The sequence below is a fragment of the Mobula hypostoma genome, chromosome Y, assembly GCF_963921235.1.
Source record: "Mobula hypostoma chromosome Y, sMobHyp1.1, whole genome shotgun sequence".
Classification (NCBI taxonomy): domain Eukaryota; kingdom Metazoa; phylum Chordata; class Chondrichthyes; order Myliobatiformes; family Myliobatidae; genus Mobula; species Mobula hypostoma.
Genome location: NC_086130.1, coordinates 1,714,042 through 1,738,119, shown reverse-complemented (window position 1 = coordinate 1,738,119; position 24,078 = coordinate 1,714,042). Strand labels below are relative to the sequence as shown.

The 24,078-nt window shown below is 40.2% G+C and overlaps 1 protein-coding gene across 1 annotated transcript in view; it reads left to right on the top strand.

Moving 5' to 3' along the window:
• The window catches only part of LOC134341063 (vacuolar protein sorting-associated protein 26B-like), a 96,891-nt gene extending 75,375 nt beyond the window's left edge, over window positions 1-21,516 (top strand). The window contains exons 4-6 of the mRNA XM_063038813.1: window positions 5,892-6,067; window positions 15,363-15,505; window positions 21,379-21,516. Coding sequence (XP_062894883.1) covers window positions 5,892-6,067; window positions 15,363-15,505; window positions 21,379-21,516 — 457 coding nt within the window. The remainder of the gene's footprint in view (window positions 1-5,891; window positions 6,068-15,362; window positions 15,506-21,378) is intronic.
• The last annotated feature ends 2,562 nt before the right edge of the window (window positions 21,517-24,078 follow it).

Below are 24,078 nucleotides of genomic sequence, written 5' to 3'. Positions count from 1 at the left end.
TATTTACTGGTTTTCCATTTGTGTACTGTGATTACTTTGTTTTGTTAATTTCACATATGCAATCATTGACTAGTTTCACTTGTGTAAAATAGTAGACAATGATTAAAGTCTACTATTAGACTAGTCATTGTCCCTGGTCACCACAGAATGAAATATGTAGATAACATCAAAGTATTTCGACGAATGCGTAAGGGGACATTGTAAAAGTTGTATCACCAAATCAGTATTCAGAGATCGGGACGAACAATCTAGAGAGACTAGAGTTCCATTACCACCATCATAGCCTTAGAATTTAAGGTTAATTCAATTTACTAATCTGGGACTTGGAAGCAAACTAGTAATTTAAGTAATGATCACTGAACCACTTGATTGTCATTTTAAAATTCCTTCTATTTCACAATAAACCTGAAGAGAGGAAATATGCTAATGTTATTTTTCCATGTGACTCCAGGCCTTGTGTGTCTGACTATGAAACAGCTCAAGAGACCACATGTTGATATTATAGCTGTTAATTTCAGACACACTTGATCTGAAGGGGGACAAGCTTATACTTAGTGCAGTGTATAAACTAAATAATTAGACATAAATGTAAAGCTTAATTTCTTTACTGTGAAACACCCTGATTTCCTTAGCTGCATAAGTCTAGGGAAGACAACCTCTCATCCCCCCCAAACTCATGAGATTGAGGTGCGCTCAACTCCACCCTGGCACCCCAGTTTGTGTGGGTGCTATGTCAGTTGCTACCCTGTTACAAATTAATGCCACAAAATAATCTTGGAGCGATGGAGGATGAGAGGTGACCTGATAGAGGTGTACAAGATAAAGAGAGGCATTGATCATAACATGTGGATAGTCAGAGGCTTTTCCCCAGGGCTGAAATGGCTAACACGATAGAGCACAGTTTTATGGTGCTTGGAAGTAGGTACAGAGGAGATGTCAGGGGTAAGTTTTTAATTCAGAGAGTGGTGAGTGCATGGAATGGGCTGCTGGCGACGGTGGTGGAGGTGGAAACGATAAGGTTTTTTAAGAGACTCCTGGATGGATACATGGAGCTTAGAAAAATAGAGGGCTATGGGTAACCCTAGGTAGTTCTATGGTAAGGACATGTTCAGCACAGCTTTCTGGGCTAAAGGGCCTGTATTATGCTGTAGGTTTTCTATGTTTCTAACAGACAATACACTGCATGCAATTAAAGGAATTATATTTATGGATCTTAACTAAAGGGTTAGTAAAGAATAACAAAAAGGAAAGGACCCATTCTAAGTCAAATGTGCACAAGGTAGAGCTCATCTTGAAATTCTCTGTCGCTCATGCTGTGGGCCCTCGGTTAGTGAGAACGCCCATACCACTCTTTGAACGTCATTTGCAAACCATCTCAAACAAGCGGGTCTCCCTCAGGATCATATGCTACAACAAATTCTCCCCAGCATCTTCTCTCTTCATCTCCTTTTGAACAGAAACCCAAGACCAACATTATTGCCCCTCACCAAGAAAGCCTCCAGCTAAATGGATGGCACACATTCCACATCATCCCTCATCTTCAACAATAACCCAAACAGGCTGAAACCGGAACAAACAGCTCTTATAGAGCTGCTAAATGAAATACCTACAGTATAACAGTAAAGATGTGAACCAGGGCACTACACTCTTCCCCCACCACAAGTAGTCATGTCCTCATGAATTTAAAATAATTTGTCATCCTATCATTAATAACACCATTTTCAAAGGAATTTCATGATGTCAGTACCTCCAAACCATTTGTAAATGGTAGTGATATATCTCACTAGTGGGATAATCAGAACTCTCTGTTCTTCCTGTGCTATATAGGCCAGCCTATCTGGAGGTCTCCTGACTCTTTGAGACTACCGTATCCCATCATCTTCCTCTTCAATGTCAGACATTCCTTGGGATACTTCTGGTCCACATGGCGAGGCCTACACCAGTATATTACTCATGGCTTCTGGCAACTCAGGTCCCTTTGCCACTTGGCTGAGCTCAGCTTCATTCCCAGTTACTTTAGAGCCCAACCCCCCTTCAGAATCCAGCTGCAAACCTGCCTGTCCACAGATAGTCCCCCCCAATTTCAGTTGCCTCAGCATGAGAAGGGTTGGGAACCTCTCCCTCAATTAGTGGGAAGTTAGCAAAAAAGGCAGCCTTTACCACAAACCCACTTCCTCATCCTCTGAATCTGTATCCCATTCAAGGGCAGGGGCCAGTCTAATCTTCCCTGCTGAATTGAAGCCACAACCTTTCTCTGAACAAGGTGTCTTCTGTCACTTGGAAGGTGTGGCAAGTGCTTTTGGAACAACCCACATCAACTCGTCATAGCAAAGACATCTTTCAGCTTCAACATTTTCCCTATCAACCTCTTCTTCCAAACACCAGATACTGGTGAATCCCCAAAGTTAAATGACTTAGCAGTCAGTTTCCTCTTTTTGGAAAGACTCTCTTCCCGGCTTGTCTCACAAAGACACTAGACATTACCTTCACTAGGAAGAGGTGCACCATTGGCATCCTTCGCTTGAGGGTGACCTCTCACTCCAAAGTGTTCCTGACGCGGACTGTCATCCTGTTCACTTGTACAACTGAGGACTTCTGCTGTTTGGGCCTGATCAGTACCCCAGCAAGTAAGCCTGACTCCTCTTTGTGGTCTTACACCAAGAGGGCGTTGGCCTCGGGCATTCTAGGAAATTTGGGGTTTCCCATTACTCTCACTACTTTCCCAGGCTATAACACAACTGGTTTTGACTGGGTATTTCTGCTCATCATCCAGCTCAGTACAGCCACTTTCCTGAAAAGGAGCTCGAAACATCCGGTGAATGGACAATGTTTTCAGAAAGCTCTATCCAACTTTCTCCAGCAGGCTCCCACTAGCCTCCTCACAATAGGAGTATGGGACATTTCAGTATTAAACTCTGCCATGAGCTCCTTAACCACTCCCCGGGCTGGGTTATCAGTGGGCACTCCAGCCAAGGGGACCACTATGGAGAACTGTACCCTGCAGATGGAGGCCTTCCATGCCTCCATCACATTCTCCTCCTCTCTTTCTTCTCTGATCAGCTCAACAAACAAGGGAGAGGGTGCATCTTATGAGTTATTTGGAGACCCCAAGCGATCAGGTCCAGCAAACGGATGCCTTTTGCCACTTCATCCATTCTTAATTGATTCACCTCAGCTGTTTGAATGGCCCTCTGTTTAGCTGCCTCTCTAGCTAAAATACAGACTTCTCTTTGTTCTCCTGAAACATGTTCTGAAACCCCATCATAAGCTCCTGTTGCATCGAACACCTTTTCAGCACTTGCATGTAGACCACAGAGGTAGCAAAGGGGTCCTGTGTCTTTACGGATCTCACTACATCAACAAACGCCCCCTTCAAACTTTTGAATTTGTTCTCTTTTTTCATCATTAGGGCACTGCCACTCATCTAGCCACTAAGATTGAAGATTCAAAAAACTTTATTGTCATTCTAACCATACATCAGCTCTGCAGAGCAGAATGAGACAGCGTTTCCCAGGAGTAGTGCAATCATAACATAACAAATGCAACAATAAATAATAAACATAACAATAAATAGTAAAACACAACAGCCACGTGTCAGTTAAAATCAAGTTATAAGTGTCCAGTGCAAGTTAAAAGTGTCCAAAGCAGAATCCGGTGGAGCAGCTATTTAGCAGTCTGACTGCCTGTGGGAGGAAGCTGTTTAGTAGCCTTGTGGTTTTAGTTTTGATGCTCCTGTAACGTTTGCCTAATGGCAGAAGAACAAACAGTTCATGAAGAGGGTGTGAGGGGTCTTTAATGATGTACTGTGTCTTCTGGAGGCATCAACTCTGAAAGAGGTCTTGGACAGAAGGTAGGGAGATCCCAGTAACCTTCTCTACTCCCCTAACCACCCTCTGCAAGGCTTTTTTGTCAACAGCACTGCAGCTGGAGTACCAGGTTGTGATGCAAAAGGTCAGCACACTCTCAACCACGCCTCTGTAGAATGTAATTAAGATGTTAGTGGGGAGTGATGCTTGTTTAAGCTTTCTCAGAAAGTGCAATCTCTGCTGGGCCCGTTTCATAATCCCAGTGGTGTTCCTGGACCAGGTGAGATTGTCCGAGATCTGCACCCCAAGGAACTTGATGTTTTCCACTCTCTCCGCTGTGGAGCCGCTGATGCTGAGGGTGTGTGTTCAGGCTGAGACCGTCTGAAATCGACGATCATCTCCTTGGTTTGGGTGAAATTAAGCATCAAGTTGTTATCACTGCACCAGCTCTCTAGGTGTTTGACCTCCTCCCTGTACATTGTTTCATCATTTTTGCTGATGAGCCCCACCACTGTAGTAACATCTGCAAATTTAATGATCAGGTTCTCCTTGAATCTGGCTGCACAGTCATGTGTTAGCAGTGTAAACATCAATGGGCTAAGCACACAGCCTTGTGGAGATCCAGTGCTCAGCGTGATGGAGTCAGAGATGTTCCTGCCAACATGGACTGACTGTGGTTTCTGTCAAGAAATCCAGAATCCAGTGACACATGGCAGTGTTAAGGCCAAGCAGCGACGGTAAGAAGTCTCATACTCCTGTTCCCTTTTAGAGGTGGACTTCGTTCTTGAGAACAGGCTGAGTCTGCGATAGCTGAGACTTTGAACCTGGGCATTTTGCCATTTATTTCCTAGCTAAGGGCCACTACCAACTCAGAATACTGCCCTCGCTGGAGGACTGATTAGATCTTCTACATCAGACCACTCATTCTCGCTCCACAGAAACGAGAGCGACTTTAAAATCTCTGCCCCCAGCTATAGGAAATTCGGCTTCTGATTCAGCACACTTGTTTCACTCCCTTCCTCCCGGAAAATATGGACAGGCTACGGCCCCCAGGCCCCAATAGTACCAGGCAGTTACTATTGTTACTGTTGTTACTTTAGTGCTAGTCTGAACTAGAAAAAAGTCTTCGCCCACCATTTCATCAAATCTCCACTCTACCATTGTGGCATCCATAACCACGTATCATAATCACTTACTGAACAATAGTTTAACCCAGACTTAAACACACAATCACTGGGTCAATGTTCAGGGCAATCCCACAGCATCCAATGAATTCAGTCCCGGAAGATACCTACCCCCACAATAAAACACTGTGGTTTCTTTGGCTGCATAAGTCTAGGGAAGGCAATCTGAAACGTGCACAAGTTGGAGCTCATCTTGAACTTCTGTGTCACTCACATGCTGGCCCTCAGTCACACACCACCTCTGAATGTCGCACATAATTCATCTCGAATAAACGGGTATCCCACCGGATTGTATAGTAGGACCAGTTCTTCCCAGCATCTTCTCTCTTCATCTCCTCTCTAACGAAAGTCCCAAGACCAACCTTATTGTTCCTCACCATGAAAACCTCCTGCTAATTGGATGCCACACATTCCACATCATCCATTATATTTAACAATAACCCAAACAGGCTGAAAGCAGAACAGACTGCTCGTACAGTGCTGCCAAATGAAATACCTACAGCATAACAGTAAAGGTGTGAACCAGGACATTATAACTGGATTTATGAAGAAGTAAATGTAATGAAATTAGACAACTCTAAAGATGAAACAGATGTTCTAAGGATCTTTTGATTTTTAGTAAGTATTTTATGAATATGCAAATTTAGGGAATATAAAGAAAAAAGTCAGTGTTTTTTTAAAAATTGAGGAAACTTGCACATTTTATTTATAGCTTAGAATTTCAGCAGCATGTTGATATTGGTTTACTAATGTCATTGATTTACAAAACGTCCTTTCCATCTTTTTACATTCAAATGCAAAGTAGGAATTTTTGAAGCAGCAATAGAAATGCAGTACTTTAAAGAGTTACACAAATGCAGTCACGTATGAGTGTTCAATTTTTTATCTCTTGTAATTCCAGGTACCATTTGAAGGATGTAATTGTAGGAAAGATATATTTCTTACTGGTTCGCATCAAAATCAAGCATATGGAGATTGACATCATAAAAAGGGAAACTACAGGAACTGGACCAAATGTATTTCATGAGAATGATACAATAGCAAAGTATGAAATAATGGATGGAGCCCCAGTCAGAGGTGTGTATGTGAAAATCTTGATTTATGAAGCAAAGTGGTAAAACTTGTCTTCATGGCTTTGTTACTTGGGTAGTCTTGTTTTAGACCACAATGAAATTTGGTCTTCAGCATATAGTTAAGGCAAAGCAGTGTCAGATATTTTTTGCTGCATTTTTAGGTTATCTTTATACTTGATACCAGTACACAACTGCAGAGTGCAAAATTATATTTTGTAAACATATGAATAGATTTTTCAGAAGATTGTGGGCAAAACAATTGGATTACAACTGTATAATTAGTTAGCTGGGTATGTGAAGCATATAATGATGGGAAGACTTGTGATATAGTGTGAAATAGTGTTGGTAGCTTCACTTGCCTGTTTTCAGAAAGCCCCAAAATAGCATTAATGTAGTTGAGAGTATCTATGTGTTGGGGATATACTTGAATAAAATTTTAAAGATGTTGCAACTTGCAGAGAAATTTCAGCAGTTGGTTCTCCTAGGTGAAGCATTGATTTCCTTACTCGTCAATGTTATATTTAATAAGGAGTTCAGCAAGAGAATGTGGTTGGTGCATATCTCTATTTTTGAAGTCAAAGTAAAATTTATTATTGAAGTACATATACTATACACTATCTTAAGATTCATTTTCTTGTAAGTATTTACAGGAAACTAAAGAAATAAAATAGAATTTTTGAAAAACTATATATTACCAAGACTGACAACCAACGCGCTGAAGATGACAAATTGTGCATATAATTTTTAGAACTAATTACATGTTGTTAAGAGTCCTTGAAAGTGAGTCTGTAGATTGTAAAATCATTTTAGAGTGGCAGTGAGTGAAGTTATCCAAGCCAGTTCAGCAGCCTAATGTTGTAGTTAATGTTAATAACTCTTCCTTCGGGCTTCTGTGCCTCCTTCCTGATGGTAACAATGAGAAGAGGGCATGAAGTGGGTGATGGGGGACTTTAGTAATGGACACTGCCTTTCTGAGATATGTCTGCTTGACAATGTCTTGGATATTACATCGGTTAGTGCTCAAGATAGAGCTGATAATTTTATAACTTACTGTAGCTTCTTTTGATCCTGTGCAGTAAACACCCCCACCCCCATACTAGACAATGAAACAGCCTGTTAGAATACTCTCCATTGTACATTTGTTGATACTTTTGAGTGATTTAAGTGACAAACCAAGTCTTCTCAAACTTCTAATGGAGTATAGCTGCTGTCTTTATAACTGCATCAATTTGTTGTGACCAGGTTAATTCCTCAGAGATCTTGACACCCAGGAACTTGAATTTGACCATTCTCTTCAAGATCAGGATTTGTTCATGTTCCTCATCTTTCTCTACCTGAAGTCCTCAATTATCTCTTCAGTCTTACTGATGTTGATGACAAAGTTGTTACTACAAAACTCAACTAGCTAGTATATCTCTTTCCTATATGCCCTTTGGTCTCCATCCGAGATTTTTCCAACAATAGTTGTATCATTGCTTAGCCACACAGCTATGGGTGCAGAGAGAGTAGAGTGGTGGACTAAACACACAACTCTGAACTGCACCAGTGAATGTCCCAAAGTTGCAGACAAAATACTGCACAATTGTTAATTAAAGAATTTGCCATTTGAGTTTGCAAGCAATATAGAAATAAAGCATTTGATTTGTGTGGAAATTAGGAATTGCAGTTGGCATATTTATTACTAAGATCAGCCAGAAAGAAATCAGGCAAAACCACTTCACTAAATGCTGCTCAACAAAATTTCTTTGTTTAGGATTCTGTAATTAATACTGAGCACTTGAAAGATAAGGATGTATGTCCTAAGGAGTATATCCTGCATTAATCAGTACATGGAATCTGAAACTAACACTGCTGATATTGAAGCAACACACATCAAAGTTGCTGGTGAATGCAGCAGGCCAGGCAGCATCTTTAGGAAGAGATACAGTCAACGTTTCGGGCCGAGACCCTTCATCAGGACTGCTGATATTGCTGATCAGCAGAAAGATCATAAAGTCATGCCATACCCCTTGCCATTGGTATTGGAAATTATTTGTTACCTTTGTTTAATCACCAAAGAAACTCTACAAAATTAGGATATTTGGCCTTTTTGGAAGCTCATTTAGCTTTGGATATGATCATGGCTGATTACTTGGCCAAATACTATATTCCTGCTCCCTCCACATACCCTTTGATGACTTTTCAGCATTTAGAAATTCTACTACTTCAATAATATTCAGTGACTGGTTTCTTCTGTCCTCTGTGTAGCAACATCAGCTCTTTGAGTGAAGAAATGTCTGAAACCTATGTCTTTTGTCTAGTAACCCTCGACTCAAGTCCTTGCTGTGGGAACCCCAGCCTGGGAAAGCATTCTTGCCATATCAGTCTAGCCTCATTGAAATTTGTTTCATTTAGATTCCTCCCTCATTTGCTTAAATGCTAGTTATTGTAAGCCTAATCAGCAGAAACTCTCATTGTATAGCAATTCAGCTACTCCAACTATAGTATAGTCCGGTGAGCTTTCATTGCCCTTTCTGTAAGTAATATGGAGACCCAAAATATGTACACAATACCTTAGGCATGGTGTTAGCAAGGCCACATGAAATTAATAAAAATCAGAATACTAGAAATACACAGGTCAAACTGCATATTTAGAAAGAGACAAGATATTTCTAGTTGAAGACCAGCTTGAGCATTTTCTGGAATTTAGATTTCTAACATCTGCAGGTTTTAAATTTTCATTTCCTGTGCAATTGTAATAAGGCATCTTCACTTCTCAACTTTACTCCTGATGTTGGCCTTGTCATGTCACTTATTGCCTTTGCTGCTTACTGTACCTACACACTGCTTCCCTTTGTAAGTAATGTACAGGTACAACCAAGATTCTTTGTACATCAATACTTCCCAGTCTAAATAAACTAAAATACTCTACATTAGGTTTCTTAACTGGGGTTCTGTGAGTAGTTGCTAGGGGTTCCACGATAGAAAATAGACAATTCTGATAAGGTTAATGATGAAGAATTACAATCTCCTGAGTCATTTCACTAATTAGTGCAACAGTGGACCCTGGAGAAAATGATTTCACTTAAAATGATTTCACTTAAATGATTCTTGGACTTAAAAGGAAACTGAATCTTTGGAAAAATCATGTTGTAAAAGGAAGTCTTGAGAGTAAGGAAGGATATCAGAAAATCTTGTCTTATTGAAAATCACCAGGAAGAACTGCAGAATAAAATTGAACAGTAGTTTTCCTCCCTTTCAATATAGTCAGTCATTGGTGTGTGTGTGCACCCAGTTGGGGGCTTCCCACTTCAGGGCCCTGCTGAGATACCTGTATAGCGACTACCCTCCCAGATGACAGCATATACCTTCCCTGCCTGGAACACTGATTTTGAGAGAAGAGAAAGAACTTTGTGAGCTGCAGTCTGATCGTGCACTCAAGATGAGATTTATTGACCTGCACCTGGACAAGTTCTGGATTTCTGTGAAAGTAAACTATTGTGATATTCATGGGAAAGCAAAGAATATTTTGCTGCAGTTTTCAACTTGTGTGAGCAAGTTTTTTCTTGTTTAATAAACAATAAGAGCAATTATAGAAATATAAAAGCAGGATCTCCCAGTGGCCACACATTTTAATTCCACATCCCATTCCCATTCTGACATGTCTATCCACGGCCTCCTCTACCGTAAAGATGAAGCCACACTCAGGTTGGAGGAACAATACCTTATATTCCGTCCGGGTAGCCTCCAACCTGATGGCATGAACATTGACTTCTCTAACTTTCGCTAATGCCCCACCTCCCCCTTGTACCCCATCCGTTACTTATTTATATACACACATTCTTTCTCTCTCTTTCCTTTTTCTCCCTCTGTCCCTCTGACTATACCCCTTGCCCATCCTCTGGGTCCCCCCCCACCGTCTTTCTCCCCGGACCTCCTGTCCCATGATCCTCTCATATCCCTTTTGCCTATCACCTGTCCAGCTCTTGGCTCCATCCCTCCCCCTTTGGATCTCCCCCTACCCCTCCCACTTTCAAATCTCTTACTAGCTCTTCCTTCAGTTAGTCCTGACGAAGGATCCCGGCCCGAAACGTTGACTGTACCTCTTCCTAGAGATGCTGCCTGCGTTCACCAGCATTTTTGATGTGTGTTGTATAGAAATAGTCTCGTTTCAGTTTGTTGAAATCCGTGTATGCTTATCTTAAGTTTGACCCAGAATTGAGAAATTGTTTGCCTTATGAGTTTTTAAAATTTATGATAGAAAAAGAAAGAGAAATTCAAGAAAGGTAAGCTAAGCTTAATTATCTGTTTTTTCTTACTAAGAAAGGTTGGCTAAAAGTTTATTCTTTATTCAAAAGAGCATTAACAATAATTTTTGTCTTATTACATCTAAAACTTACACTAATTCAGTGGTCCCCAACCACTGGGCCGCGGACTGGTACTGAGCCGCAAAGCATGTGCTACCGGTCCATGAGGAAACGGTATGATTCAGCTGCACCTTTCCTCATTCTCTGTAACGCACTGTTGTACTTGAACATAGGGTTGGCAACTGTCCTGTATTGCCGGGACATCCCGTATATTGGCCTAAATTGGTTTGTCCCATACGGGACTGCCCTTGACCCGTATTTCCCCCGCGAAGGCAGAGCATTCCTGGGCGTAAAGCAAAGAAGAAATTACCATTAATTTATATGGGTAAAATTTTTGAAGGTTCTCAGACCCAAAAAAATAACCTACCATATCATACAAAATAACACATAAAACCTAAAATAACATTAACATATAGTAAAAGCAGGAATGATATGATAAATACACAGCCTATGTAAAGTAGAAATAATGTATGTACAATGTAGTCGGGAAGATGAAGCCAGAACCGATTCGTGGAAAAAAAAATTGGCACGTACGCGCGTGCGCACGTCACATATGTTCACGTCATGCATGCGCACACAGGTGCCCAAGCAAGTCTTCATGGTCATGGTAGTCTTTCTCGGGGTAAACACAAGAGTCCTGCCACCACACAAAAAATGCTGGTGAACGCAGCAGCCCAGGCAGCATTTCCAGGAAGAGGTACAGTCGACGTTTCGGGCCGGGATCCTTTGTCAGGATTTGACTGCTACTTTTGCCCCTTATTTGGGAGTGAGAAAGTTGGCAACCCTAACTGTAAAAGACATGCTGAGGTGAGTTTAACCCTACATGAGCACCCCCGCCCCCCCCACCGGGTCGGCCGGTCCGCAAGAATATTGTCAATATTAAACTGGTCCACGGTGCAAAAAAGGTTGGGGACCCCTGCACTATCGTACTCTGTGCTGTAGATATAATAATTTTTATGTAGGGATCCCCTAAGACCTGAAAATTATTTTGAGGGTTCCTCCAGGGCAAAAAAATTGAGAAAGACCGCTCTACTTTGTACTTCACTGCCATGTTTTTCCTGCTCATTCAGTTTGTGTAGATCGCCTTGGAACTATTTATATCATAACTACATCTTTCCTGCCAGCTAAACAAATTAGTGATCATAATACACTATATCAAACCAAAAAATCTATGGTCGTCTTAGCATATCTAAAATATTGAAAGGACTGGATATAATGGACTTGCAGAAGATATTTCCTGTAGTGGGGGAGTCTAGGACCAGATTTCAGAAAGTGTACAAGGTTATCTCTTTAGAAGATGAAGAGGAATTTCTTTAATCAGATCAAGTTCAAAGTAAATTTTATTATCAAATTACCTATATATTACCATAGAGTGAATGTGTAGACTTCATTGTCACAGTTAGCTAGTAATTTGCTATATCTAGTGTAGAGGTATATAGGTTCTTGATTAGTAAGAGGAGAGGGTAGGAGGATGGGGTTGAGAAGGATAATGATTCAATTATGATAAAATGGCAAAGCAGAATGGGCTGAATGTCCCAATTCTGCTCCTATATCTATGGTCTTTTGGCACTGAGGATGGCCATTTAAACTGCCTACTCCCATGGATGCGCATTGGGACCACACTCTCTATAACATACCACCCATGTGCCTATCCAAACTTCTGTTAAATGTTGAAATCAGGCTTGTATACACCACTCGTGTTGCAGCTCATTCCACACTCTCACAACCCTCAGAATGAAGAAGTGCCCTCTCATATGCTCTTTTAACTTTTCACCTTAATGCATTACCTCTGGTTGTAGTACCAACCAACCTCAGTGGAAAAAACTTATCTATACCCTACTATACCCTTCATAATTTTGAATAACTCTATCAAATCTCCCTTCTATCTTCTATGTTCCAAGAAATAAAGTCCTAACATATTCAGTCTTTCTTTATAACTCATGTCCTCCAGACCTGGTAACATCTTTGTAAATTTTCTGTGTACTCTTTCAATCTTATTCACATCTTTTCTGTAAGTAGGTGATCATAACTGCACAGAATACTCTAAATTAGGCCTCACCAATGTCTTAGACACCTTCAATATATCATCTCATCTCCTATACTCAGTACATTGATCTATGAAGTTGTTGTGCCAAAAGATTTCTTAAAGACCCTAATTACCTGTGATGCCACTTTCAATTAATTAGGGACCTGCATTCCCTTCCCTACCACATTCCTCAGTCCCTACTGTTCACTGTGTAAGACCTAACCTGGTTGATCTACCCAAAGAGCAACACCTTGAACTAGTCTGCATTAAATTGCATCTGCCATTTTCAGCATATTTTTCCAGCTGCAAGCCAAAATAGCCTTCCTTGCTGTTAAGTACACCCTCAATCTTGGTGTCATCTGGGTATTTACTGATCCAAATGACTGTGTTATCATCCAGCTCTTTGTTATAGATGATGCAACAGCAACAGACCCAAAACTGATCCCTGTGCATTCCACTAGTCACAGAGAGACCAGTCAGAGAGATAACCTAATGACAAAAAGTACAATAGACATTTGAGCTGAGACCCTTTGGTAGGACTGGAAAGAAAAAGATGAGGAGCAGATTTAAAACGTGGGCTGAGTGCTCTAAACATATTTATAGAAACCCCTTAGGATTCTCCGGCTAGGGCAACCTCATGCCTTCTTTTAACTCTCCTGATTTCTTTCTTAAGTGTTCTCTTGCATAAAGTTTGTGCTTTTTAAATTTACTCGTATTTTTCTCTCCAGTCCTGCCAAAAGGTCTTAGTCCAAAACATTGACTCTACTGTTTTCCACAGATGCTGCCTGGCCTGCTGAGTTCCTCCGACATTTTGTGTGCGTGTTGCTTAGATTTCCAATATCTGCAGATTTTCTCTTGTTTGTTATATACTTCCGCTCTCTGGTTTTTCCCACAAAGCTAATGTCAAATCCAGTTTACTACCTCATCTTGAATTCTGAGCCACTGAACCTTTGACAAATCTCCCATGTGGGACATTTTCAAATGTCTTACTAGTCCGTATAGAAGACATCCACTGCTTTGCCTTCATCAACTTTCCTGTTCTCTTCCTCAAAAGACTCTTTAAGTTTGGTTGAAGACGATCCACCATGCGCAAGGCCATGCTGACTATCCTTAATCGGTCCATGTCTGTCCAAATACTTAAACATTTGTTCCTCAGAATACCTTCCAATAAGTTTCCCACAACTGATGTCGGGTTCACCAGCCCATAGTTTCCTGGTTTATCTTTAAAGCCTTTCTTGAACAGCAGAGAAACATTAGGTATCCTGCAAACCTCTGGTACCTCACCTGCCTCCTAAGATGATTTAAATCTCTCAGAGCCTCGGCAATCACTGCATTGCCTCCCATAGGGTCCGAGGGATCACCTTGTCAGTCTCTGGGGATTTAACCACCCTAATTTTCCTTAGAACAGCAAACATCTCCTCCTCTATAATCGTATAGAGTCCGCGAAGTTGATACCATGTTGTCTCACTTCCTAAGGACTCTGTGTCCATCTCTTAATTAAATACAGATACAAAGAAAGTATTTAAGATCTCCCCCATCTGTGTTGGCTCAACCTATGGTCTATTATTCTGATCTTTCAAAGGACCAATTTTGTCCTTTGCAATACTTTTGCTCCTAATATATTTGTGGAAACCCTGGGATTCTCCTTCACCTCATCTGCTAGGGCAACCTCATGCCTTCTTTTAACCCTCCTGATTTCTTTAAGTGTTCTCTTACATTTTTTGTACTCCATAATCATCTTCGTTCCTATATGTCTATACCTGCAATGCATTTCCTTTCTTCTCTTTACCAGAGTCTTAGTATCTCTTGAAAACCAAGGTTCCCAACACTTAATATTTTTACTTTTTATTCTGACAGCCACATACAAGCTTTGTACTCACAAAATTTCACTTTTTGAAGACTTCCCACTTACCAAGTACACCTTTGCCAGAAAACAGTCTGACCTATCCACCCTTGCCTGATCCTTTTTGATACTATCAAAATTGGTTTTACTCCAATTTAGAATCTTAAAGCATGGACCAGACCTATTATTTTGCATATTTACTTCGAAGCGAAAGGCATTGTGATCACTGGATGCAAAGTGTTCCCCTACACATACTTGTCACCTGCCTTGTTCCATTCCCTAATAACAGATCAGGTATTTCACATTCTCTCAATGGGACTTCTATATATTGATTAAGGAAACTTCCCTGAACATATTTGACAAACTCTACCCCATCCAGTCCTTTTACAGTATCTGAGTCTCAGTCAATAAGTGGAAAATTAAAATCACCTACAACATTATATTTCTTGCAACACTCTGCGATCTCATTACAAATTTGTTCCTCTAAATCATAGACTATTAGATGGCCCATAATGTAGCCCATTAATGTGGTCATAGCTTTCTTTTTTCTCAGTTCCACCCATAACACCTGACTAGGTGAGGTCTCCAGTCTGTCCTGACTGAGCACTGCCATAACATTTTCCCTGACTGATTATGACACCCCTCCTCCTTTAATCCCAACCACTCTGTTGCGTCTAATACAATGGAACCCAGGAATATGGAGCTACAAGTCCTGCTCTCTGGCACCAAATCTCATTAATGACTACAGTGTCATAATTCCAGCTGTTGATCTGTGCCCTAAACTCATCTGCCTTTTCTATGATACTTCTTGCATTGAACTATATGCAGCTCAGGACGCTAGAGGCACCATACTCAACTTTTGATTCCTAACTCTGCCTGAGGTCTGAATAAGATCTGTCTCTACGACCTGTTTAATAATTTTTTTTGGCATCCTGATTCTCATCCCACTGTAAATCTAGTTTAAATCCCATCATGTAGCACTGGCAAACTTTCCTGCTAGATATTAGTCTCCCTCCAAATTTTTACTCTATGTAAAAAGACAATATTTTAATTTGGTTGATCCAAGTTTGCAGTTTTGTTTTAGGTGAATCCATTCCTTTAAGGCTTTTTCTGGCTGGGTATGAATTGACTCCATCTATGAGGGATATCAACAAGAAGTTCTCTGTACGGTACTACCTCAATCTTGTACTCGTAGATGAGGAAGAACGGAGATACTTCAAACAGCAGGTAAGTGCTGAATGATGAATTTCTATCCTGATCCAGGTGAGAGTGGCAAGCAGAACAGGATCTAGTGCATAATTTTGTATTTTAAAGAGAAGGTATCAGATCCCTGCTATGTGCAAGTGGTCCCAGGGATAGAGGTTTACTATGTAGTTGTAAGCTTTTTAAGTGCAATACCTAAGGCAACTGAAAGAGCTGTCCATCCTTCTTTTCCTGGCCAAAAGCTTCAATCCATTTGTGGTATCCAGTTTACATGCATCCATTTCAAATTAGGATACTGGCTGAGATACCCTTTTCCAAAATGCTTGGAGCCTGAAGTGTTTCAGATTTCATTTTTGTCGTATTTTGGAATATTTACATCTATATAAATATAGTCTGTGAGAGGCTACCTCCCAGGAGAATGCCATGGAGACTGAGTTACTGGTGTGATCATGGGTCTGTGATGCAGAAGGAAAAGAGGGATAAGAGGGGAGCAGTAGTGATAGGGAACTCAGTAGTCAGGGGAACAGACAGAAGATTCTGTGGATGTGAACAGGACACCTGAATGGTATGTTGCCTCCCAGGTGCCAGGGTTAGGAACATCTTGGATTGAATCTGCAGCATTTTGGAGGGGAGAGAAAGTAGCTAGATGGCTTGGTACATATTGGTACCAAAGATATTGGAAGAAAAAGCAAAGAGGTCTTAAAAAGAGAATTTAGAGTGCTAGGCAGAAAGCTGAGAAGCAGAACCTCCAGGGCAATATTTTCTGCATTGTTGCTTGTGCTGCACACCAGGATGATGTGGCAGATTAATGCATGGCTGAGAAGCTGGTGAGGAAGCAGGGCTTCTGGTTCTTGGATCATTGGGATCTCTCCTGGGGGAGATCTGTTCAAAGTTGACGGGTTGCACCTGAACCTGAGGGGAACCAATATTTGTGCAGGTAGCTTTGAAAGAGCTGTTGGGGAGGTTTTCAACTAATTTGGCAGGGGAATGGGAATCGGAGTGAAGGGACTCAGGATAGGGCAGATGGTAAAAAAGCAAAGATAGCATGCAGTCAGACTGTCAGGAAGGGCAGGCAGCAGGTAAAATAGGATAAAATTGTAGCCAGCAGAAATGCAAACCAAAAAGGGCAGCAAATACAGTACTCATGAATGCATGGAGTATAAGAAATAAGGTAGATGATCTTGTGGCACTATTCCAGATTGTCAGGTTTGATGTTATGGCCATCATGGCTGAAGGATGGTTTTGGCTGGAATCTGAATGTCCAAGATTACACTTTGTATCAGAGGGATAGAAAGGTAGGCAGATGGGGTGCTCTACGGGTAAAAAATGGCATCAAATTAGTAGAAATATGTGACATTGGATTGAAAGATGTTGAATCCTTGTGGGTTGAGCTAAGAAGGGTGAAAAAGGACCTTAATGGCAGTTATATATAGATCTTCCAACAATGGATGGGATGTGGACCACAGATTACAACAGGAAATAGAAAAGGCGAGTCAAAAAGGCAATGTTATAAAAGCCATGGGAGATATAAACATGTAGGTCGATTGGGAAAATCAGGGTAGTAATGGATTTCAAGAGAGTGATTTTATTGAATGCCTATGAAATGGTTTATTAGAACAGTTGGTCATTGAGCCTGCAAGAGGGAATCAGCTATACTTGATTAGGTGTCATGTAATGAACTGGAGGCGATTAGGGAGCTTAAAGTAAAGGAACCCTTATGAGGTAGTGATTGCAATATGATTGAGTTCAACTTGAAATTTGAAAGGGAGAAAGTAAAGTCTGACTTAACAGTATTTCAGTGGAGTAAAGGAAGTTACAGTGGTATGAGAGAGAAATTGGCCAAAGCAGACTGGAAGGAGCTGATGGCAGGGATGCCAGCAGAGCAGCAGTAGCTTCAGTTTCTGCGGGGGGGGGGGGAGGGAGAGGAAGGTGAAGGATAGATGTATATCAAAAAGAAAGAAGTACTCAGATAGCACAACCGTGGCTGACAAAGAAGTAAAAGCAAAATAGAGGACATAGATCAAGGCAAAATTAGCGGGAAGATAGAGGATTGGAAAGCTTTTAAAAACCTACTAAGAGCAACTAAAGGAAGAATTAGGAGGAAAAAGCTGAAATATGAAAGCAAGCTAGTAAGCTATATCAAAGTGGATAGCAAAAGCTTTTTCAAGTATGTAAAAAATCAAAGAAAGACGATAGTGGAAATAGAACTGCTAGAAAATTAGGCTAGAGAAATAATAATGGGGGCAAGGAGTTGGCAGAAGAACTAAATGAGTAATTTGCATCAGTCTTCATTGTGGAAGACTCTGTGCTAGATGTAGAAGGATGTGAGGGAGGAGAAGTGAGTGCCGTTACTATTACAGGGGAGAAGGTGCTTAAGCTGAAAATACTATGGGTCAGACCAGATGAATTGCACACTAGACTTCTGAAAAAACAGAGATTGTGGAGAAATTAGTAATGATCTTTCAATAATCATTGGACTTTGGCATGGTACCAGAGGAATGAAATATTATAAATGTCACTCCATTCTTTACGAAAGCAGGAAGGCAGCAGGAAAGAAATTATAGACCAGTTAACCTAACCTCAGTGATTAGGAAGATGTTGGAGTTAGTTACTAAGGTTAGCTAATAGAGTACCTCATGATACAAGACAAGATAGGACAAAGTTAGCATGGTTTCAAGGAAAAAATTTGCCTGATGAACTTGTTGGAAATCTTTGAGGAGATTACAAGTAAGCTAGATAAAGGGGAAGCAGCGGATGTTGTATATTTGGACTTTCGGAAGGCCTTTGACAAAGTATCAGACATGAGACTACTTATCAAGTTGAGAGCCTGGTATTACAGGGAAGTTACTGGCATGGTTAGAGCATTGGTTGATTGGTAGGAGGCAGTGAGTGGGAATAAGAGGATCCTTTTGTGGTTGACTGGCAGTGACTAGTTGTGTTCGGCAGTGGTTGGCATTGGGACCGCTTCTTTTTATGGTTATATCAGTGATTTAGATGATGGAATAGATACCTTTGTTGCCAAGTTTGCAGATGATACAAAAATTGGAGGAGGGGCAGGTAGAGTTGAAGATACAGGAAGGCTGAAGAAGGATTAAGAGAATGGGTAAGAGAGTGGCAAATGAAATACAATATTGGAAAATGCATGCACTTTGATATAAATGTGCAGTCTATTTTCTGAACAGGGAGAAAATCCAAAAATCTGAGATGCAAAGGGTGCGCAGAACACCTTAAAGGTTAACTTGCAGGCAGAGTCAGTGGTAAGAAAGGCAAGTGTAATGCCTTCATTTGTTTCAAGAGGTCTAGAATACAAGAGCTCGGATGTGATGCTGAGGCTTTACAAGGCATTGGTGAGTTCTCACACCGAGTATTATGTACAGTTTCGGGCTCTTCATCTAAGAAAATATGTGCTGATATTGGAGAGGGTTTCAGAGGAGGTTAACAAGGATGATTCCAGGAATGAAAGGGTTATTAAATGAGAAGCATTTGATGGGCCTGGACCTGTTCTCACAGGAATTTAGAAATATGAGGGGGGATCTCATTGAAACCTTTCAAATGTTGAAAGGCTTAGACAGAGTAGATGTGAAAGGGATGTTTCCCATGGTGGGGGAATCTAGTACAAGAAGGCTCAGCTTCAAGATAGAGTGAAACAGAGATGTGGAGAAATTTCTTTAACCAGAGGGTGATGAATTTGTGGAATATGTCAGCACACGCAGCTGTGGAAGACCGGTCCTGGGGCAGAGCTTGGTAGGTTCTTAACCAGATATGGCATCCAAGGTTACAGGGAGAAGGCTGGGGAGTGGGGCTGAGGAGAGGAAAGAGGATCAGTCATGACTGAATGGTAGAGCAGACTGGATGGATCATATGCTCCTCTGCTCCTATGTCTTACGGTCTTTTAATGAGATAGCTTTTAGATGTAAGCAATCACTACCTTGACAACCCACAGGTTGGGAGTCAGTGGCTACTGGCATCATCATCATTCCCGACTCTGAATTTATATGTCACCATTAAGCAGTCTTTGTCTTACACTTGTTTATCATTCATATGCACTTAACGGTAATAATACTTACAGGCAAATGTAATGAGAACTGTGGAAAAAAATTAACATTTTATTTTTTTATTTTATTTTATTTTTTTTTTTAATTTTATTTTTATTTGGATAAGGAATCCAAATAACCCTAATGCGAACCAATAGACTGGTCCTGGACTTATTTTCCATCTGGCACAGTTTTGCATTTTATTGTTTGATTGTTGGGGTTTTTTGTATTGCTATATTTACGTTCTATTCTTGGTTGGTGCGGCTGTAACGAAACCAAATTTCCCTCGGGATTAATAAAGTATATCTATCTATCTATTATCAAAATAATAAAGCTGGTCATTTGTCACTGAAATGTGGAATGTTAGGTAGAGATGAAATTTGGATTTCATATAAAAATGATATCTTCTGTAATTACCAAAAACCGTGTTGATCTTCACGTACAAAAGGAGATAAGTGAAGCACCAAAAACTACAACTACATTAGGTCTGAGAAACTTGAAGGAGAAGGAGCATCATCGTTTGCATCATTGTGACAAGGAACATCAGAAGCAGCTCAGGGATTATTTAAGCTGTGTTGGATGACATTTTTAGATGTTTTCTCTGGTGTCATCTGCCTCATTAACAAGTGTTTTTGTCAAAACAATCTTTTTTTGATTTTATAAATTGACATGATCTCTCGAGAACCTTCCCAACACATTGTGGAACATTCCATTTATGGCGTCATTCCAGCACTCAATATTTTTTATATTTCTTTGGTTTTTGGATTTTGGATTTTTGAATAAGGGGTTATCAACCTGTAGATTAAGATCATTTAAAGTATCTCCCATTCTGAATCTCACTATTGCCATTTTATTCAGTTGGCATATTGCATCACGTCTGAATATTTGTCCTTCAATGCAAGGTCCTGCAGAAAGTAATGGATGCGCCAATTGCACCATTGAGCACATCTGTATGAAAGATTATCTTTAGGAAAGCAGCATCTTTCATCAGGGACCTCATCATCCAAGACACACACTCCTCTTTCTGCTGCCTTCTGGAAGAAGATTCAGGAGCCTCAGGACCCACACCATCAGGCTCAGGAATAGATATTACCCCTCAGCCATCAGCTTCTTGAACCAAAGGGGATAATTTCTCAATTTTAGTTCATCATTGAAATGTTCCCACAATGTATAGACTAATTTTCAAGGACTCTTCATCTCAGGATCTTGATGTTTATTACTGAATTACTTTTTAGTATTCCTTTCATTTCATTTTTGCACACTAAATTGGCAAGTCAGTGTGATCTTTCACTGAGTATATTATGATTATTATTCCATTAAGGGTTTAAGTATACCTGCAAGAAAACTTTAAAGGAACATATCAGCAATAGGGTTTGCATACCTTCTAAGATCAGTGTGCCACTCTACTGAATTATATGTAGAACAATCCATGACAGCCAGGCATGATGTGCTGTGAACTAGATTCTGTGAGAGTTATTTTGTAAGGAACCCAATCAAAGGTATTCTTTTCAGTAAGAAAACTTATAGAACAACAAGACTGGTAAATTTAACATAAGTAATTTTTTTTTTAATTTCACTGTTAGGCAATGCTTTATGAAGTTGCAAAAAATTTTGGGGAATACTTTATAAAATCTGGTTCTTTCAAAATGGTAGGAAAATCAATCCAGTTAGTTGAGTCATTCAGTCCATTGCATATTGCCTCACAGTTTATTCCTTTGATTTCTAAGTATAAGTTGCTCCATTTTGTGACCATGTTTCTATGTGGTGTCAATGTTCTCCAATTTCTTTTTAATAAAACATGAAATTATGTTGCTGGAAGTCTACTTGTGTGTCTTAATGTGTCTTCTCACTTTTTTCCTACAGGAAATTACTTTGTGGCGAAAAGGAGATATAGTTCGAAAGAGTACGTCCCACCAGGCCGTTATTGCATCACTGCGCTATGAAGGGTCAGCAAATGCTGAAGACAAACCTTTGATTTCAAATCAAAATGCAGATAACTAGTTCACATTTCTGCCTCCATGCTGGTTTCTAGTTTAGCAACATAAACTGCAGAAAAATATATCAATGGAAAGAAATGAGTATTCAAAGTTGATTCATTTTCCTTTCAGAAGACATCTTTTGGACAAGACAAAAGGGATTGAAACTTAAGTAGTTACTTCTGTGTTTTAATATAGTATTCAAAGTTGATTCATTTTCCTTTCAGAAGACATCTTTTGGACAAGACAAAAGGGATTGAAACTTAAGTAGTTACTCCTGTGTTTTAATATCAATTTAAAACAATTTTTGTGTTGCTTTAAAGATATTTGCTGAAGTATACAAATGCAAGCAAAGCTTGGAATCTGAGTCCCACTATCACTAATCTGATTTTTTTCTCAGGTACATTGGTTTCCATCTAGCATTGAATACCCTTGAATGCAGCTTTGATTTATCAGCTATGCTATGTGGAAAATCAATGAACTTCCTTTGATAATGTTTTAAGTATAGTATCAATCCTACTCTTATTGCATATTGGTGTAGAGTCTACTTACCTGCATTTCGTCTCAGGAAATTCAGCCATTGACTCTTTTTGCCTAAATTATTTGGTTTTATATAAGAAATATTCAAATGTTCCCATTAACAATGCACAAAATATTATTGTTCCTATATGGGATTGATATACCTAGGTACCTGATTATTTGCATGGATCAAAGGATCTGGTCCTTAACTGTGAGATTTTGTTGGCCACCTTTGCATAGGTTCTTAATGTCTTGGTATATGTGCTGCATAAGGCTGCCTGCTTCTAAAAGATTTTAGTGTTTAGCTAATAGAAATTCCAGAATATTTTCCAGGCAATCAGAAGAAACACAGAAACATAGAAAATAGGTGCAGGAGTAGGTCATTTGGCCCTTTGAGTAGGTCATTTGGCTGATCATCCAATTCAGAACCTGTACCTGCCTTTTCTCCATACCCCCTGATCCCTTTAGCCACAAGGGCCATATTTAACTCCCTCTTAAATATAGCCAATGAACTGGCCTCAACTCTTTCCTGTGGCAGAGAATTCCACAGATTCACCACTCTCTGTGTGAAGAAGTTTTTCCTCATCTCGGTCCTAAAAGGCTTCCCTTTATTCTCAAACTGTGACCCCTCGTTCTGGACTTCCCCAACATCGGGAACAATCTTCCTACATCTAGCCTGTCCAATCCCTTTAGAATTTTATACGTTTCGATAAGATCCCCCCTCAATCTTCTAAATTCCAGAGAGTATAAGCCTAGCCGATCCAGTCTTTCATCATATGAAAGTCCTGCCATCCCAGGAATCAATCTGGTGAACCTTTTTTGTACTCCCTCTATGGCAAGAATGTCTTTCCTCAGATTAGGGGACCAAAACTGCACACAATACTCCAGGTGTGGTCTCACCAAGGCCTTGTACAACTGCAGTAGTACCTCCCTGCTCCTGTACTCGAATCCTCTCGCTATAAATGCCAGCATACCATTCGCCTTTTTCACCGCCTGCTGTACGTGCATGCCCACTTTCAATGACTGGTGTACAATGACACCCAGGTCTCGTTGCACCTCTCCTTCTCCTAATCGACCACCATTCAGATAATAATATGTTTTCGTGTTCTTGCTACAAAAGTGGATAACCTCACATTTATTCTACGTTAAATTGCATCTGCCATGAATTTGCCCACTCACCTAACCTATCCAAGTCACCCTGCATCCTCTTAGCATCCTCCTCACAGCTAACACTGCCGCCCAGCTTCGTGTCATCCGCAAACTTGGAGATGCTGCATTTAATTCCCTCGTCTAAGTCATTAATATATATTGTAAACAACTGGGGTCCCAGCACAGAGCCTTGAGGTACCCCACTAGTCATTGCCTGCCATTCTGAAAAGGTCCCGTTTATTCCCACTCTTTGCTTCCTGTCTGCCAACTAATTCTCTATCCACATCAATACCATACCCCCAATACCGTGTAGGGATGACACTTGTTCTTAAAATTAGGTTGAATACTCAACTTCCAATGTTATTGAATCATTTTTGTTTTTCCAGGTTCAGTGATTTGTGTGTATATATATATAAATTTCAAATGATTTTAAAGTAGAGGGTCCCTATTTTTGTCAGGAGTCATGGTCAGATTTTAATATTCTAATCTGCCACTTCACTCCAGGCAAGAGACGTGCTGTGCGTCAGTAAGGCTTAAAGTACTGATGTTCTAAGGTGGTCTTTCTTATTAATGGCCCCTTCTATGCAAGGCAAGTTCTTTTGATGTTTGCAGTAAATTGTCATTACACAAAGCATTACAGTTTACTAGTGCAATGCAACAATATGCAATGTCCAAGTATGGGTCTTCTCTATTCAAATTAACACCATTATTTAATCCTATTTCATTTAACACACAATTAAGTTTGGTTAAAATACTTGGAGGTGGGAAAACAGATAACATTCCCAATGACGTCAAACCATCAAATTGTTTACTTAATCATGCAGATAGATATTTAATTTCTGACTACTATGAAAGTGGATGTCAAATTTACATCATCAAGTACTTTATAACTTCTCTTTGTAAGGGGAAATGTTGTACA